This window comes from Fringilla coelebs, assembly GCF_963513975.1.
Source record: "Fringilla coelebs genome assembly, chromosome: 1".
Classification (NCBI taxonomy): Eukaryota; Metazoa; Chordata; class Aves; order Passeriformes; family Fringillidae; genus Fringilla; species Fringilla coelebs.
This window is the reverse complement of record NC_140028.1, coordinates 47,427,295-47,447,651: the sequence shown is the minus strand read 5'-3', so window position 1 is coordinate 47,447,651 and position 20,357 is coordinate 47,427,295. Positions and strand designations below refer to the sequence as shown.

The following is a 20,357-nucleotide window of genomic DNA, read 5'->3' as shown; positions in this document are numbered from 1 at the left end:
TGACTACAAAACAAGGCCCTAAGACTGTGTAACAGTTTACCTAGGAGACATACTATTAATAATTAAATTGTATATGCCAGAGGCAGTGTTTGGGTTGGCAGCACTGACTTCTGATGGATGCCTGGTGCACTGTGACCTAAAAAAGTTTGCATCTACAATATTAATCTGTATAGGCAGGGAAAGGATTTATTAAAGATGCTGGCATTTGACTTTGACTCCACTCCTAATCATTAAAATTATTCTAATTGCAAGGCAACAAAAAACATCAGAATATTGTTCTTCTGAGTCATACATTTTAATCACATTTCTCATTACCCTGGAAAAAAAAAGATCAGATTCCATTTTCCATATAAAACTTATATTGGTGATTTTTACTTCTGGTTAATATTCTAGCAAGATGTGCTGAAGTAATTTAATGGCACATTGCTAATAAAGCATCATTGTTTGTGATTAATGCTCACTGTCTATTTACCCCATCAGCAAAAAGCAATAAGAATTTCGCACAGATTGGAATCTACTTATCTCCATACTCTAACACATTTCACAAGGCTACTGGCTCGGAAATGGAAGGATTAGTTTTATCAAGGATCTTGGTCACATGGAGAGCCCTCAGTGGGTACTCTTTACATATGCAAGTTTTAATGTTGCATTTACAACATGCTAAACTTGGAAACGGAAGATTCATGACATCACACTAAAAAAAGATCACACCATAATGTGTAAGCAAAAACAAGGGGAAAAAATGGTAGAATCAGTAGTAAAGCTAAAAACTTGAAGGATGCCTAACTGAAAGAATTATTGAAGACAGACACTTTACAGACAAACTGTTTCTGGTGGTACTACCCATGCTCAGACAAGCTGTGCAGTGAAGAGGAATTACGTATTTTTTTAATTTTACAACCCACAGAAATGTGTGAAACCTGAACAGAGAGAGGTAATAATCATCACCAGCCACTGTATCTGAAAGATGAAAAATTCAAATTTAATTTTCCTTGGTAGCACTCGCTTAGGTTTCCCTGGGTGTGGAGCTGCCAAACAAAGAGGAGTAAAATGAAGGTATTAAAGGGTCTATTTGCTTATCAATGAAAATCCTTCACTTCCATTAATGGAAAACAGAAACCTTGAATGGCTTCCAGAATTAGCATGCCATTGATGTGTGAATACCCAAAGTGTGTTTTGTCATGTTTGTGATTATCTTTGATTTTCATCTTTTAAAGCAAAATTAGGAATGCAAGCTACATAGTAACACTCATGTTTTAGGTTATCATTTTATGAAATGTTCTATTAGGAAGTCCTTAAAAAAACTCACAACAACTCAGTAGGCACCCTTTTAATGTGTTTTCATTTCCAACAACAGCATTTTTCTGTTCTTCATTATGGCCCAAACACTGCAGTGCTTAGTCCTATTGGGTCAAGTTATTTTCTCACTTGGGTTGTACTACTGAATAACAGCACTGACTCGGGGAGGATTATTCCACACTTGGACTTGTGTCAGGGGAGAGCAGAACTTGACTTGTGGCAAGACAGCATGGCTTGCTTTGTAAAGCACATTACAAGGGTGTTTCTTCTCACCACAAGCCAACAAACACACGCATGTGGGCTTTCTTACCCCATCAGAGGAGAATGCTGCTGCACAGGCTATGCCTGGGAACTGGGGCCAAATTCTGCTCTGAGCTTTATCGGTTTAGATGAAGCATCTGTAGCTTTAAAGCACAAATTTATGGACAGTTTTAACCTTGGCAGGTTTGAAACATGGAAGTGATACTGTGGAAGGTAACAGACTATCACTTCTGTAATTATAAAAAACTCAAACTTCCGATAGAAGAGCTTGAAATGCACTTCTTACAGATGGATGACCGACCTTCCAAGGAACTCAGCTTTCTAAACGATTTCTAATCAATATTATTAATGAGCAAAATGTAATGTTCCCTCCTAAAGCTGACCTAAAGCCAGCACACAACACATTTTTTCAGGGAGTTCTGCAAGGTCAAGCTAAGGGGCTGGGACAAGCAGCGATGGGCTCCTACCTGTAAAGCACACCGGACATTTGAAGGTGCCCCCCATGCCTTCAAAGCTGTGCTCTATCAGGTGGCACTGAAGTTTGGCAGGAGAGTCGAATGTCTGATTGCAGAGTTTGCATTCATGGTTCAGTCCTTCATCTGCAGGAGAAATCAAAGGAAAACTGAAATTCACCACAGCCCTTACAAAGAGAAAGTCAAACACAATCTGTGAACTGGAGCAATTTTTGTTTTCCTAAGCTCAGGAAACTGGATGCCCCTCAGCGCCTACAATTGCTGAAGTGTTCTCTTACCCAGAATGTTTCAGAATATCCAAAGCTTGACTGGGCATTAAAAGCACAGATTTTCCACTTATAATTAGCGCTATGCAGGAATGCAGAGCATTAGCTTTCAGTAGGAAATGATGACTATGACCTGAAACATCATTTCTTAGCAGAGCCACCCAGTCACGACCAAGTACATTTGCAAAATAGCACGTGAGGAATTTAATGCTGATCACACATCATCCTGTCTACCACGGGTAAGAACTGTGAATGCTGTTTTTGGCACTCTGGCTGAGGTGGAGTTTCTTGTAACCGGCGTGAGGAGGGTGGGTAGTTCATACCCTCACATCACTCCTACTCCACATTCCCAGCCCTGTGGGCATACATGAAACCTTTTGCAAACTGCAGGATTTCAGACCTCTCTTTCTGACGATCCTGGATTTTTTCCCTCTTTATTTGCATTTCTCCTCTGAACAGCCCAGAGAAGTCCCCATGCGCCTTCTGACGCAGCTTTCCCGTCCACGTCCTGTGGCTTTAAAACCCTTCCCGCTCCCCGCCGCTTGTTCCTCTGCTTCCTCCCATTGTCCTCCAAGGCCGGCTGGTGCCTGGCACCAGGTTCCCTTCCTGAGGGTGCTGCAGGATTCATCCACTCCGCCATGAGGGCAGTCAGCCGCTGTCCTACTTAGAAACAGTTGCTAGGTAAGAAGTGGCTTCCAGCCCTGCTGCAGAGGCCTCAATTCCCACAGCGCCGCTTAGAAAAGGTCCTTCTGTATGTCACCGGTGTGCTACACGAGTAGCATTGATCTCGCAGGTAAATACTGTATCTGATTATTAAAAAACAAGCGGGAATGGAATGCTTGGTGGCTGGGGCAGCTCCCCGCCATTTCTCAGCTGGGAAGGAGCAGTTCAGGAGAACGCTGAACACACAAATGCCAGGCTGCCAACCTCCCGCTGGACGCAGGGCTGCCTGCAGCGACAGCGAGTGACCCTGGTGACGGGCATTCGTGAAGGACAGTGGGAGCACAGACAATGTTTGCATCCCACACAACAGTCCTTTCCACTGGTGTAAAGAGAACATGACATGGTGCTCCTGTGGCTGAGTAGGGGCATATTCCTGCCTCAAATGACCCTTAGTGACTTATAAGAATTGAAAAAAAATGCTGGTGGTAGCCCCCAGCTTTCACTTCTTGTTAGTCCAAAAGCTAAATTTGGCCTTTGTGTAAGTCATGGCATCTCTAGCCAAAGGAGAGGAGTTAGACAGTGTGAGCTAAGCCAGGCCATGGTGGCCATTCTGCAGGTGGAACTACCGAAAATTACCATTGTGTGGTTTCCATGAGGTGTCAGGGCCCTGCGCAATGAAAAGGGGCAGATGAAACCCAACAAAGACAAAGGTTTACACAAAAGTACGTCCCTCCCATGCAGACACAGCAAACTGCAAACCTCCTTTCCTTTTCTACCCAATCCTTACTGAAAGCAGTGTTCAACGTTCCTGACTACCTCTGTTGCACATACGCAGAGCCTTATAAAATAAGGGCCTTATTACCTTTGGAAAATCGTGGCTCTGGCCTGCTACTTAGGCTAAGTAGGGAACTATGGGAGAGTGACTCAGTTGGAATGGGGTAGAGAGACGTGAGAGACGTGAGAGACGTGTGCTGCGTGACCGCCACATGTCCACATCACGGTGTGCAGTGGCTGGTTGACTTCGGCTTGTTGTGCCTTAAAACTATGTAAACTGGTAATGGGCTAGCTGCTTAAAAAGGCCTGGTTTTTGCAATAAAGGGCTCTCCTTTGCACCTGCCTGGGGACGCCGTGTTGCTCTGCATCATCACATACATGCTGCAGAGCTTTTAGAGGGTGTGAAATGGAAGGCCTGCTCTGAGTGTCAGCTGAAAAATGTTGGTGGTCCTGGCAATCCCCTGCCCACAGACTGCTGCTGCTGAAGTGCCCGTCTCTGTTACCTACATGAGACAGAAGAACTTGACTCTCAGCCTGCCTGACCAGGCACCAATTTATAGCTAGATCCACTGAGGACAGCTGTCAACACAAACTCAGGAAAAGGCTGAGGTCAATCTCAGCTGTTTTGACACCATGGCCTCTCTGGAGAGACTGGAATATGGTGGCAACAGAGCACAGGCTGCTGAGGTACACATCCCACCCAGCCACATACGCTGGTAGTCAGGTACAATAGCTGATAAAATCCTATGCAAAAGACTTCCAGGGGAAGGTTAAGGGTGGGTGACATTTTCTCATCTTGTAGATGACACCTTTTATAACTCTTCATTAAAAAAAAATTAAAATATTTATCAAATATATGCTAGCTACTTCATTAGCAGGGAAAATTTCAGTGGATTATCAAGAGTTGCCTGGGATTTGGCATTTTCTACCATCACTGACAAGCCCTTCCAGTTTGTTCTGCCTTTGATGCTGCTGAGAGAGGACAAGTACAGCCCATGCAAGCACAACCAAGGGGAGCATGAAGGAAAAGAACCTGGCACACTCCAGTCTGCAGATCTAAGAGACACAGACACATCCTCCAAGGCAGGTTCTAAGCTGTGTACTTCCAACAGGCAGCAACCCACTGCTGCAGGCAAAGCTGCAGAACAGCATCCTGAAAAGAGGAGGAGGGCAACAAATCTCCTATAAATGCCTCTTCTTTCCTGAACTTGCTAATTAGTTCAAGAGGATTGTACAGACTGACACACAATATTTCTCCTATATGCACATCTTTGCCATGGTCATTATTGAACAGATGGTTCTGGAGATGGTGAAAGTTCCCCACAATGGGCAGTTACAAGACAGGAAGCCTGTAAGTGAAGTTTCTTCATCAACCTGTTTGTGCTGATACGCACAGTCAAAGCAATTAGGACAATGAGAGCTCCATCTCAGGACCTTCCACAAGTCAAGGTGAAAATAAGCAATGACAATTCTCAAATCACAGAGTTACTGTTGGCAAAGTGTAAATGAATCATGCTAATCACTCTTGAGCATGGGAACACAGAACGGGGAGTTCTTCAAACATTCCAAGGAAGAAAGACCTGAGAAAAAAAATATTTTTATATGACGCTACAGAAAACAGAAAAGGCTTTTTTTTGTCTTTCCATTACTTTAGTTGATGAAGAAAAAAATAGGAAGAAAGGTATACACTCCTGATGCTGAAGCAAAACTAATTTTAATTGCACAGAAATTGTACTTTTTCAAGAAAAACTGAACCCCATAAAATGTGACCCTTATTGTATTTGCCATATTACTGAGATCCAAGGTAACTTCCTGGTCACAAATATCAAAATCACTTAGATTATTCTATGTTGCAAATGTGATTTTCCTAAAGGCTTATAAACAGGGTTTGAAAAATCCCATCACCCACTCGCCTGGGGCAGATAAAAACCTTCCCCAGGCAAGAGACATCAATTTGTGCAGAATTTAAGTTTCCCTTAAAAATGAAATGCTTTTAGTTTTCAAGTTCTAAAGACCATATTTAAAATAAGATTACATTTATATAACTAACAGAATAATATTTTTCCTAAGTCCCACTGTTTTCACCCATTTTGTGCACATCACCAGCTTTGTAACATCCTTGGAACAAAGGGCAAGGTTCCAGCCCTTGAATTCAAGAATGTGAGACCAGCCATGATTTAAATTTAAGGAAGACAGCTAAGGGTACAGAACTGGCAGAAGAGTCAGGAGCTCTGGCTTCCATTCCAAACTCCAACACTGACATACTCTTATCACCTTGGGCATGACAGTGTGGCCTGTGTTTCTCAGACTACCCATCTTTAAGGGAGAGGTGCTAATTTTTAATTTCTACTTTAACAGGCTGACCTAATTACTATCCCTTAAGACTTTTAATACAACCAAGATAGCGGAGCTGGAGAAGAGTCCAAGATTATCTACCATACTCAGAAGACCCAGAATCACTGCCATCTGCCTGGGAAAGGGTTTAAGATCTTATTTCTTGACACACAACTTTCCTGGATCACACAGCACTGTGGAAGGATGGGGAAAACAAGGCTTTGTCCCTGTTCTCTGCCCTCCCTAGACAATTTAAAAGCACAACCAGCCTTTTATCTCCCACTGGCATGAAAGAGCCAGGATGTGGCAAATCTTGCAAAGGTGCCAGATGTGGAAAGAGCATGCAAAAGGCTCTGTTTACACAGTGGCCCCTGTCTAGCTCTCCATGTTTAGCAAACAATTTGATAGGGTGCTATGGAAGTGCAAAATATGATACCATTAATAAATAAAGGGCCAGTGAAATGTCACATTTTCAGTTTTCATTTGGGATAAATCTGAAATGGAATGGAGTGTCAGATACAGTCCAAAGGGCTCTCCTTCCCTGCAGAACAGAGCTGCTGCTCTTTGCTCTTACTCAGGCAGAAAAAAAAAGTAAAAAAAAAATTTAAAAAAAGTGCTGAGCAGCTTTAAAAAATTCAATCAAAATAATCTGCTCTTTGGAAAGGTGGCGGCTGACAGTAATTGGAAAATACTGTCTGACTCATTTATTAAAGTGAGATTCAGAGTCAATTGATTTAATAACCATTAGAATATTCTATTAAGGATATAATAGGTTGGCACAGCCCTATTTTTTATTAAGAGTTATAGGTAAGAAATAAGCAATGCTATGGAATTTTAGACAACTGCTGTATGGATTAGACTAAAAATATGGCTTGCCAAATAGGTATAAAAGCAGCAAGTATCAGGAGGAGGAATAGGAAAGTACATTACAGTGCAAATGAGTTAGCTGAAGGATGAAAAAGAAATGAACCTTTAATATAAAGCCTGCACTTTTCCAAATCTAACAGAAAACTAGGCACTGCATTCCCTGGTGTGGTACATCGTAAAACAAGTCAGCATGTCCTTCACATTATGGGCCCAACAACGCCATGAGGAAGGCAAGAACAAAGTACCCACTGTACAGCACAGAACTGGTGCTTACTGTTGCCCTTACGTGGCTGGGATATGAGCTTGGACATGGCTAAGACCTCGCAAGATGGATGGGAATGGTTTACCCACTGCTCACAGTCAAATGAGTTTGATGCATGCAGAATTTCTGCATAAGTAAATTGCTTTCCATTTGTAATCTTTATTCAGATAGTGGGAAAATGTAAACATGAATCAATTCCAAATAAATGCATTTAATATTTATATAAATGTTTAATATTTACACAAATATTAAATGTTTCAATGCAGGCAGGTAGATTTTAATTGAGGTGCAGCCCATTACCTCAGCAACTAACTTGACAACCAGTTATAAAAACAAATATAATCAGTCTTCGTGCTGAGCATATTTTCATATCTGGGGATCCTCTTTGTATTGGCTACCCATGTACTGCAGGGTTACTGAGCTGCTTGTACAGCAGCAGGATGCTCCCACTTGCACCTGCCCCAGAGCCAGTGCTCTGGATGACCCGGCCCAATTTGTGTTACCAACTCAAGGCACAACTTGTTCATTCCATGGACAGCCCTCACATTTCAATACACACTTTAAACAAGTGGAACCCTTTAAGCAGCCTCTAGACTTGTGTTTATGCTTCTTGCTCTTCAATAAAAACAAAACTAGAGCAGCTACAAGCAAATGTTCACTGGCTGACTTACATGCAGCTGTTAAGTTGGTAACCACTGGGGGCCCTCTTTTATTGTCTGATCAACACTACAGCCATTATCCAGCACCAATTTGTAACAGTTTATAAGAGACTGTTTCTCTTATTCATCCTCGAGATTGTCCAGAAGGGTCCTTGTGCCTTCTACTCTGAATAAATCTATAGGCAAAGGTCCTAGGATCATGATGTCCTCCTGGTAAATCATCACGAGGCTGGGTCCATGCTCAAAATAATCTGCTAAGAAGTCATGTAAAATCTGCCCTCCACACACAACACAGGAATGAAATGGCCTGCGGGCCCTGTAACTTTTTTTTTTAGGTCTAAAACATGCACAGCTCCCACATTCAATGTGTTTTCTTTGTAATTTTTTTACCAAGCAAACCATGCCCCTAAACCAATTTCTCCTTTTCCACATTGCTTTCACTCTTCCCTGAGCTAATTCTGCAGCACACATTTATAAGCCAGAGATGGGAGGAGTAAGGAAGCAATGCCATGGATGACAGCTAACCCCTCGGCTACAACATCTCACACTGAAAACAGGGGAAGGACAAACAACACAACACTGTAATTTCCAGAGTGTACGAGTCATCCATGCTTCCTAGCTTACAGTACTGTGCCTACCTGCATCTTTTAAATTCTACTGGCCACATACCTATACAGCCATCAGCCTCCCTGTGCCACTTCAGCCAACCTCATTCCTACTCAAAATTTCGTCTTAGGGTCTATTGTGGCAAGGATGTGACATGTACCTTCACATGCTAAAGAACAAATAACAGCTCTTCCAAGCCTGGAAGCTGAAATGGAACACTACGTGAAGTCTCCAGCAGCCCCATTCATTATTTCTCCCAGATAGCACTAATGCTTTTGCCATTTTCAATTCCTCAAACATTATTAGCACCCCTCAAATGAGAAACAGGATCCATCACAGTGTTAATTTTGGAAGCTGACATGAAAAGCATGGAAATAGTGATAAAGGAGGAGACAGTAAAGGCAAAGCATACAGCTGGCATTTGCAGCAGGAAGAAGTATACAGCTAGAATTTGCAGCTGTGAGAACAACCTGTCATAGAAAAACAGTTTTTCTTCAGTTCTGGTGAGACAGGATAGAGGATTGGATGGAAAGACAGAAGTACACCTGTGTTCCTCCTGGACTGTCCAGGGCAAGTCACCACATATTAGGATACAGGAGGGCAGGGGAAAGAAATACCTGCTTCCTCACTCACCCTCTAGGCACAGTTATCCTTCACACCTTCACTCTTGTGCCACTTACTACTGCTCATGTAAATGCCTGTGTGCTGGTCTGTGTTTATTCTTAACACCACTTTTAACCAAAATCATGATGTTAGCTGAAGAAACTCAAAACATCAGGCTGCACCCTGAGCAGTGCCTTTCCCCTTGCTTTTTTCTTTAGTTCAGAATGATTTTTAGGCAAGACTCTGCTCATTCCAAGGAAAGCTGGTAGACAAGATCCTAGCAACAATCCTAAACTCTTGAGTCACCGACAACTGCAGCCTCTCAAGGGGAAGGTAGGGACCAGGCTACGGCACTGCCTTGAAGGTCCCAACCTTCAGCAGCAGGAAGAGGATGGGAGCTGCAGTGTGCTGCTGAGGCCAGGCCGTGCTGACTCCCAGCAGCACTGGCTAGGAAGCTTTATTCAACAAGCAGGAAATAAATCCTACAACCCTCTGCAGTGCACTGCTAAAGCTACAGCAAAGGGTGCTGATCGATGGAGTGACAAAGAGCTGGGATCCACCTCCTCAATTAAAGCAAAAGTTCATCTCTCCAGGGACAGATTTTGAAATTAGATCTGCTTAAGGGAAAGCCAGTCTACTGCATCTTTCATTCCACTGTATTTTTGTCTGAAGCAAGGGATGCATTTCACTTCACCAACTGTTCACTTTTTTGCTTGGTTGCACTCACTTTGGCTGCTTGTAAGTGAACTCTTCTTACCACATGTGCCTTGTATGTTCTATTAAAGCCACAAATTGTCTGGCTTCAGTGAAGCTGGATGAAAATAAAAGAAGGGCAACTGGCACGGTCTATTTCTTAATAAGTGTCATGTATTCAGATCAAGTAAGAACAATTTCAATACAGCAAGTCCCCTCTCCATCAAAGAACAGCATTTTCTGCACAACTGGCTACCAGGAGAGAGTTCAGGAATTCTGCAAGTGTTATTCACCAGCTGATGGGACATGCATAATTTGCTACTCCCTGTCTGTAACTGCACCAGAAAAAGGTATTAAAATTCGTTCAGAAAAAATGTCTGTGTTGCATCACATAGCTACACACATTACAAGGTTACACTCCATCATTGCAATAAAATCCCATGTGATGGAGCTTATTTTGGAAACAATTTTGCTATGGGATATAAAAAGAAATTTAAACCAGTTGGAATAAGCTGAGTGGTATGAGTTATTTGTAGACAGATGATCCAGCTCAACATTTACCTTTTCAAATAGCACTTAGTGAGCACTGATTAAAAACTTGGTGACTGATCCTCCAAATGCTGGCATAACTAACTGAAGAGAGCAGGTCTCCCATCCTTCTAGAGTCCTTTCTAGGCTTTTCGTGGGACAAAATTCTGCTGAGGTGCAAGGTTAAGCCCTCTATCCTCTCAGTACACAGTGAGGTACAGATTATTATCTGAATTTTACAGATAAAGAAACCATACCCCAAAGCTGCATCCCAAATAGAGAATGGAAACTCTCTAACTAAATTAATGGGGGAAGAATCAGATCCTACTTCACCTGCTAACCATTATGAATGCAGCATTGGAATGAAGGTTAGATTTGAGTTTTTCTCTGTTCTCTTCTGTAAGCTAAGAGCCTATTTCCAGAAAAAACTCTTGGTCCAAATCTTCTTTAGTAAAGTAAAATTGCAATTTGAATGGCTCAGAGGTTGCCTGAGCTAAGTAGATATTAATGATTTAATCAAACTGTAGGGGGAAAAAATAATAAAAGTGTCACATTTGTATTCAGAAGAACTAAGCATAGTAAAAACATAAGTAAGAACTTTTTGCTTTTTTATTAATTCAATTTTTTAAAAAATGCATTCAATTTCAATATTTTTGTTCACTGTGTAGGCTACAGTTTTGTTTTCTTGTTCTTGTTTTCTCGTTGGAGAACTAGCTTTCTCTGTTATTTATTGCTACATGCCTACTAGTAATGCCCACTCATCTGGGTCTTCTGGAAGACACTGGTCAAAGTACAGGTATCTCTACTTTAAAGCTTTGCACAAAGAAAACACTAATTTTCAAGGTAGGGGAGAATATTTCATGTTGCATAAACTAAAGCTGTTCTAAGTTTAGTGGTACTGGGAAAACATCTCACATGGAGACAATCAAAGTGTCAATATTAATTCTACACTACAGTGGACCAGCAGTAGGAATTATGTTTGTACACAAGTCTCATCAGGTATTTCTTTTGTTCTGAGTATACAGAAAGGGTCAGAGTTGCCTTCTTTTTTTGGCATGAAGCTATTGGATGTCTGGAAGATAAAGTCTCTAAATGCTGAAATGCTGTTTATCTTCAAAGAATTGCCTGTTTCTTCTTAAAAGATAGGAAAGAAAAAAGAAAAATGGAAAAAAAGAGTAGGATAGGGCTTTCCTGTTCTATTGGATATTTGACTCAAGAGCATGAAGAAATAACAGTCCTTTTCATATTTCCTAATACATCAGATAGTATTGATATTTTGATTTCCAAATCTTAATGCTATTATATCAGTCAAATATTATTTGGCATCTTTTTACATAGGTGGAGGGACACTTGGGAAATGAGCAGCAATTGCTGTGATTTTGATCCAGCTCTTCAACTCACTTAGGTGTGTATCAACTTTCTGCTTTCTTTCCCCTTAACCTCCATTTCCTCATCCCCAGCCCTCAGAAAAAACAGGGAGGAAGAAGAGGTTCAGGCTGTGAAGGCCCTCAGGTCCATGCTGATAACTGGGCATTTAATTAGATTATTTTCATGTGAGCGAATTGCTTTGCCTGTTAGGGGAGCTCTCCTTGTACAGCAATGTATTCAAATGATAAAGCTCAATTTAATATAAGGAATTATTTATATTGCTCATCTGATTTAGTTTGCTGTTTTATTTAGGAAAACATTTAAAATGAGAAAGCCTTTAAGATTGAGCTAACCTTTCCCTAAGTTTCTCTTTGATTCTTCTATAAAGCAAGCAAGCAGCTTTGGGCCCACATATCAAAAAAGGACTAGACTTCATTCTAAACCTGCTCCACTCTCCTTCCTGCTTTCTCTGCTGGTACTAAGACTTCACACTGAGCTGAACAAACAGCTTTTGGAATTTTTAGATTGAAAGTTCTTCATTTGTGGATAAGTGAATAATGAGGGCCAATTAGTTATTCTTTCTCTATCAGTTACATGTTTGGGGGTTGGCTTTATTTTCTCAAATTCTAAATGCCTCTGTTAACAGATTTATTCCAACCCTTGATCAAACCTAATTCCTCGCTGAAGCAAAGACAGCATTTCCCACCACGCTAGCAATTGAGGAGTGGTGCCTAAGAACACAGCTGCTCCTCCAGTGAACTTTGATGTAACAGAATGAAAAAGTTCTGAACTTCAAAAAATAAGGGAAAAAGAGGAAAAACATCAGAGTAGAAGAAATAGAGAAAAGTTGGCTAAAAAGAGATGTATAAGACAGATAAAGATTGGTTGGGGAAGGAGAAGAGATGTAGTGGCAACAAGAAACAAAAAAAGGAGGTACACTGAAAAGGCAAATGGAGCAGAAGTGGTGAGCAAAAGCAGGACAAGGGCATGAAACCTGTGTGAAAAGGCACAGCAAAGTCTCAATTTAACCTTCACTTGAAGTTCACTGAAGAAATGCAGAGTAGCATACACTTTCAGGCAGAGCTTGAGTAATTTAGTGGCAATAATGATAGATGTATTTTTACATCCAAATGTCTCAAGCCAACAAAGTTACCAGTATACCATTAATAACGATAAGCAATTAAAAAGAACAGCATGTTACAAATATCAAGCATCAAACTTGGGGAAAAAATACAGGACCATTATGAAAAATACAAAAGTATAAGCTGTCAGGTCAGTATACAGCCTCTCCAGATAAAAGTTATAGAGCTGGAGAAAAATGTGGCCTGACATTTAATGACTATGAGGTGATTAACATCAGTGAGAAACCAAAAAACACTTGTAAAGCTCTGAGGAAATCTGAAATGTGATATGAAAACTGTGCCTGTAACAGCAAGAGATAGGTGGCTGACCACTGTAAGACACTAGCCTTTTGCTAAGACATACTCTAATAAATAACTGACAAGACTGCATTTGCTCGCTGAAATATTCTCCAAAAGGCCCACTGAGTTTTCATTGTATGTGTCAGTTCATTTAACCAAGAAGAGGCAGGAAAGAAACCCAAGGAACTCAGGAAGAAATGGAGGAAGACACAGTCCAGCCGCACATGTAATGCTGCATGTACATGCACAAGGTGCCTAGCAGTCCCTGAAACCAAATTTATTTAAGCCATGTGCTGCAGAATGGGTAGAACGGGTTAAAAACCATGAGATTTAACTCAGTGTATGGCTGGAAGTCTGCACTGAGCAGTTTCCCCTCAGAGGGTTTCTCTGTAACAGGGAAAGTGAGAATTTCAATTTTTTTTTAAATGAAGACTGAGATTTTGATGCAGCACTGCCATTTCAGGGGCTCAGGTTGAACAAGAAGTACTGAACATTGTGAGACTTGTGATCAAATTGTGAAACTGTGAAATCTAATTTACCCAAATGAAATGGGGGACACAAAATTAATTCAGATAAATGAGGATTTTGAATAAGCAAGGGACTATTTAGTGCTTTTAACACACATCCTGGGACATAACCTCATTACAGATCAGGAGTGTTGTGCTGTGAGTTTGTGTCAGAGTGGAAGTGTCACTGACACAACAAATAAAACCAAAAATATCCTACTCCCTGATCGCTTATTTTGTGTTTCCATACACACGCTACACGAGCCTGAAGAATAATTAACACTGCTGAGAAGAAGCAGCAACAGTGGATGAGTCTCACTACAGCAGACCTCTCATCATAGCAGAAATACAAATGTACTAGTTATCGTAACTGTGTTATGTTAAGTAGACCTTTGCCCCACATTATTGTAAGTTAGAGGAGGGAAAAGGGAAAAGGAAGATGATATCAGCATTCTTGATGATATTTTATTTATCCTCACATACTGTTGACACAGTTGAAGAATAAGAAGAAGAATGGAAGGAGACACACAAAACACTTGCAGACACAGATTTATTTTATTTTTTTACATTTTGTCAGGGACAAAAAAGCCACTGAAGACAGCCATCTCTTTTACAGAGCAATCCCTGGCATTAAAACCCACAAAAAAAGGGAAAAAAAAAAAAAAGAAAGTGTTTCTACCACTATCTTGTAAAGATGCTTATAAAGCTTATAAAGGTGCTGTGGACGTTTTTGTTGTGGGTAAATTTTTAATTTCTTAACTTTATGAAACAATTTGACCAAGACCTGAGCACGTTCATTTAGGCTGTCATTTAAATATTGCATACCCCAACTTTTTGCAATAAAGGCCAGCTCCAAAGGATTTTTTTTGCATTGTAATGATATTTTCCAGTCTTGTAATGATATTAAGAAATAAAAGCATTTCTTAACAGAATAATACTAGATATGCATTTGACTTGCCTTGTCTTTTTTTTTTTTTTTTAAAGCTGGAGGGCCATCATTTGGAAACCGTGATGCTGTTTAAAACACGGCATCTTCATCAGAAACCTCACAGGCAGCAAGTTTCTCTACTTACTCGGCATGTTATGCTTACTTGTCAGTCTTTCTCCAAACAAAGTGGGGAAAACAAGCATACGAGATGCAAAGATGTAAAGCAGATAGAATATATCCCCCAGCCCCTTCAATTGCTTCCTTCACCTCACTGAAGAAGCAATTTTAGATGTATTAAACCTGGAGGTGAGCAGAGGGATTTAACACTAGGCAGGATTTGAACAACAGAAAATAAGGTCAAGGAGGAGTATTACCCCTCTAGTCATATTTGGAAAAACAGGGGCATTTTAGAAGTAAAAAAAACCAACAGGGCAAACTCACTTGCTGTGCTCTGCATCACTCTGACCAACAAGAGCCCACTGCTAGATTTTGCAATGCATTTTGCTAGGAAAAGCATGCAGATTTGGATCCTGTGACACTTTCACAAATAAGCAACATGTTTTGTTGATGTTCATTTCTGTTTGACTGCTGGACTTGATAAATGACATGGCAGTGGAGAAGAATAAAAATTGCTGTGCTAAATCCTTGAAAATTATACAGCAGAAAAGGTGGGCAGCCTCTATAGGTCAACTGGGCACCAGAAGCCAAAGATCAGAACTGGAAATAGTAGCTGACGAGGAATACCCACAGAGCAGCAAGGAAACAGGTGGGGCAACTGAACTGAAAGCTGTATTTGCAAGACATCTATCCACCCCCTTATCTTTCCAACATTTTATCTATGTGACTGATACACGCTTTCTCTACCCCCACCCCAAAAAGATTCAAAGACAACAAGCTGGGTATGAGGAGAAATATATCAACTTGAAATTGAGTTATAGCAAACAGAAAGTTGGCTAATATACCAAAATACCAGCATTTCTCAGAGAATAAACCTTTTACTGAAGGTCCCAGTAAAAAAGTGACAACAGCAGGGAAAGTCCAAATTAAAGTTGTTTCTTTGCCATTAATTCACTCTGTCGGTAAGATATTACCTCATGTATGGTAGATTATCTTTGAATGATACATTCTGTGCCCTTTGTGCCTGAATCAAAACTCTGTCACATCCTGGTAAGTCAAATATGCCTGCCAAACAACAGGCATCACCATTAATTCCACGAGAGGCCCTCATGAAAGAAGTGCAATGTTGCATGGCCAAAGTTTCAGTGATATCTCTTCCCAGCAGTGCAAAATAAATCAGTGTTGGAAGAGAAGAGTTTGCCTACAATCCTGAACATGTGTTTGCCTTTGTGCTAGAGAAACAGCAGAAGCTAGCTAATGCTGCTAATAACACTGCAATGGTTTCAATCATGGGGAAAATATATTATGATGAAATTCTTCTAGGGTTAATGCAACAAGAAACAAATGTCCCTCCTTAGCTCATTTTACCTCTGATAATAAGAAGGGTGAATATGGAGGGTTGACTGATTTCAGCCAGGTGAATACCAATGGAGCACACATCTTACTCCATGTTGAGTAAGATGCATGTTTTGCAGTGTATTTTTTGAGATGCCACATGAATGATACATGCAAAAGCACCTTGATTTCTCAAACCTAGTGGCTGTCATTGGAAGCTGGGTGCCCATCTGCATTTACACACCTTTCAAAAGGATAATCCAGCTCACTTCAGTGGCACTGCAGAGGCAGAGCCCTTTTTGCCCCTCTGCTCTCTGCCCATGTATGTCATTCCCCCAAGCCCCCCCACTGTTTTCACCCAAATATAAATAAAAATGAAAATCTGCTTCATTACATTTGCTAGCATTAATTGATGTTTAAAAAAGTCTGTTAAAAATAAAGCCCAGCAGTGACATTTTTCTTTGCTAAAGCACGATAGCAGCACATTACAAACATTACAAAAAAGTCCCCTGGTAGGATTGTGAAGTTCCACTCTGGCAGTAAAAAGCATCTACTGTATATTCCCTGATTTTTTTAAAAATTTTTATTTATTTATTTATTAATGCAGGATAGGTCACAAATGCAGATAAAACTCCCTGTCTCAGCAGCAGGGCTGCAATATTGAATGAGGGAACTGGACAGACACAGTGTATTTTTAGCATTTGTTGCACCCCGGTCAAATAAGTGTTCCTATTTACTGGTGGCAATGACGCTCACAGCTATTCAATCCCGGCTTGACATTTTCCCTATGGCTGCACCTCTCTTGCTTTTGCAAGAATTGGGAGGTTCTGAAGGATGCAACATTTCGTGCCCAGAGGTCCTTATGACATTTTAGAACAATGCATTAATCAGGCTGCTGGTCTCCTGAGGTACAACCAGAGCAGCAGAAAAACTAAGGAACCACAGAACCCAGCCCACTCACCCATTCTTCAAGAAATCTCTCCCTGTGCCAGCTGACATACTGGTTTCTGGGAAAACAGTCTCAAGCCAAGTAAAAGACTGCATTGCTTTCAGGGAAGGTGAGTACAGATGCTAAATTAGGCCTGGCAGGGTTGCAAAAGTGGGGAGAAATAGAAACAAAGGGGTCAATTGTTTTCATGTCTCTGGTGTTGCCTACCAGGATAAATATAGCCTCTCTTCTCTTGCCTCCCTCTGTACTCAGGGCTTTGTAAAATGGCCTGAGAATCTGCAGCATCAGGCCCCTAATCCTGCTGCTTGCATAAGCTTTGCAAAAACCTTAATGTCCAGTCCTTTGAATCTTCTTAAAAATGTACTTTTCTAGACCATCTGAAGATGTCTGAGCAAAGGAGATGTGGGCAAATAAGCAATACTCTGGTTGTAACCTGCCTGAATTTGAAGAAACAAGAAGAACAGCAGAATAAACCATCACCTGGCCTTTTTACCCGTTCCCCACAGCTCACACTATATTCCAGGTGGGTGGCCCTAGCCCAGAGAACCTCACTGTTCCTCACTGTGTGAGGACAAGCAGTCAGAAAAGAATGTGACTAGGAATACTGAATAAGGCACACATATTTGTGCTCTTTTTTCTGAAACAAATAGTCTCTCCAGGCAAGCATGGCAGAACTTAGATGTTGAAGAGGACACAAAGCTGGACAAGGTAGAGCTGTGCAGGGGTCCTGACAGCATTTCTTCAAAGCACAAGAGCCCTGTGACAAAAGATAATGGGACAGTGGCTCTGACTCCAGAAATAGGTGTTCAAAGATGTGAGCCTTTAGAAGAGCACAGAGGTAGGGATAAAGGAATCTCAACAAGGGAGCATAAGCAGGGTTAGGTAGAAATCTTTGATCACAGGATGTTTATACTTGATAAAGGGGTAAAAGTAACACAAATAAATATAAGTAAACCCCATTAAATCAGTATCCAAAACAAGGTTGGTGGCTGCAGTTGTCTAGTCTGAGGAAAAACAGCATGGTTAAAGTGAAATGTAACTTGTCTTCTAATAAGAGTACTGGCTGTAGAGGTGGAAAGAAATGGAGAGATCTGTGAGATGATGAGAAGGAAAAAGCAGTGGGATTTAGAGACGGGAATGGGTGGATTAACGGAGCAAAAAGGAGCCAAAAATAACAGGGTAGGAATATTGAGAGAGAACATTACTGACAGGTGTCTGCTAGTTATAATTATATATCTCTTCTAATGCCAGTGTTATATTAGACTCTATCTTAACACACATATTATTTCTGTCTTTGAAGCTCCTAATCAAAAGAGAAGAAGAAATACTTTCTACCTTTTACAGGACTTAACAATCAAGCAGTGAATGAAGTACGCTGCAGAGAGAGAAGCTGTAAAAACAGCAACATGGATACATGTGTATTAATAAAAGATGCATGCATATGCATTTCAAATTGCATCTAGAAATGATGCTTGAACTGCTACTTAAGCAGGATTGCTCCTGAAACCACAGCCGGAGCAAGTCTTTAATATCAACTTGAATGAGGAGGAGTAGGCATTTTTCCCCTGATCCAAGCCTAATGGGGCTGCACAGGAGAAGAAAAGGTGATTTTATGTGAAGCTGGTGAATACTTTTTTTTGTAGGAGATTGCAGTCAGCTTGATTGTTTTGTTTTACCAGCAAAATAACTGCGGCTGCAACCATCTACAATTAGGTACTTAGTAATGTGCTAACAGGTAGCTAAGCACACAAAAATGAATTCCAGTCAAGGCAAGCTGAACTTTGATCCTCAACCTATCTTTTACAAAGCAGCACCAAGGGACTATGTTTTTTTCTTAGCAGCTTTCACACTGATACTATCACAACAATTAGTGCTTTTGAGACATGCTGGTGGGATTGACAGCTGGCTGATGACACAGCACAGCCTGGAGACTGCCATTAGATCATCACTATTGACAGGTTATCCGCTCGCTCCTCACTAGTGAAAAGTTATTCTGTCTTTTGCCACTTACTTTATTTTTTTTAAAATGAAAATACAATTTTGTTTTATTCACACCCAAACTGATAACGCAACTTCCCCAAAAATGTGTTTCACAAGAGGCAATCCCGATGTTTTACTGCCATCATTACAGACACCCTGCAGATATTTTTAAGGCAGATTTTCTCACCACCATATGGAAAAAAAATGCTGGAAGAGAATTTTCATTAATCCTTTTAACTGCTGTGTAAGCTGTGAAAAAGTGAGTGTATGCATACATACACACAGATATGTATTTGTCTCCAAATTTACAAATCTAAACTAAGTTGCAGGGAGCTGTGGTAAAGATCAGTAACTGTTGTAGAGGGAGAGCATCCCATCTGAACAGGAGATGAACACAAGTTACTTGGGATTAAAAACAACCAAACCATTCTGCATGCACCAGAAAGTAAGAAATACTTGCTTTCCCCAGATTTGTGTTTCCCAATTGATTGATTGTGTCCAAAAATGTACATGCATGGTCTCTCCCAGGTTCTTATTTTTCCATTCTTTTCTACACAATCTGTAATGTTTAGGAAGGGCTGAATCTCAGCACATAATTTTTCCTGTCTGGGAAGATTGTACAGATTATTTTCTTCCACCCAACTGCATTCTCACAAAGTCAGAGTCAGTACAGCTGTCTTGGAGCCCTCTCTCCTTCTGTGACAGGAACAAACAGGGAAGACTGACTCTCAGAAACTACTGTGGCCATGTGACTGCTGCATAATGTGGTACCCTGAAGAGACAGGGTTTTATACATACTCTGAGTTTTCTGGCTTTATCAGTAACATAACAGCATTCTAAATATATATCATTTAGTTGAGTAAGGTGTGGGGAAGAAAAAACCTCTGCTGTCCCTGATGCCCCAAGGACTGTCCCTCTACTACCACCTGTTACAAGTCCCAGCCAGTGCTGAGCAATCTGGCTGATCCCAGGTGACCCTAGCATTCTTCCCCATGCCTCATTTCACAGCACAGGGGGAAAAACCTGCTTTGAGCTCACCTGTGATTAGACTTGGGATATGAATTCACTGTTAGCAGGCCAGCATGCAGGGATTTACCAAGCAAGACAGGTGTTATTTCCTTTGCAAAGTGAGCACTCAGAGTGTCTTTGCAAGCATTTGGGGGAGAGGCTGCTTTCTGCACGCCTCTCTACTAAGGTTGTGTGTTACTGCAGTGCTGGTACTGGACTCCACACAAACCTGCAGTAAATTCCCTGAGTGCTGGTTTGGTCTTCTCTATCAATACGATCAAGGGAGTCAAACCAAGGACTTCTTCCTGTATGCTCCACGATGCCTCACGATCAGACTGAGCTCCCAATGGATACCCACCATCTCACACATGGCTCTGACACTCTGCTGAAAGAGGAGGCCCTCACAGCAGACTTCTGGCTGACCCTCTTGCTTTTCAGGACCTTAGAATGGGGCTAC

At 41.1% G+C, this 20,357-nt stretch overlaps 1 protein-coding gene across 5 annotated transcripts in view; it reads right to left on the bottom strand.

The window, feature by feature from the left end:
- Positions 1–20,357, bottom strand: part of ZNF521 (zinc finger protein 521) — a gene marked incomplete at its 5' end in the record, with an annotated part of 229,435 nt that overhangs the window by 27,064 nt on the left and 182,014 nt on the right. For all 5 annotated transcript variants that reach the window (XM_084222709.1, XM_084222705.1, XM_084222706.1 and 2 more), the window contains one exon: positions 2,028–2,159. In XM_084222709.1, coding sequence (XP_084078835.1) covers positions 2,028–2,159 — 132 coding nt within the window. The remainder of the gene's footprint in view (positions 1–2,027; positions 2,160–20,357) is intronic.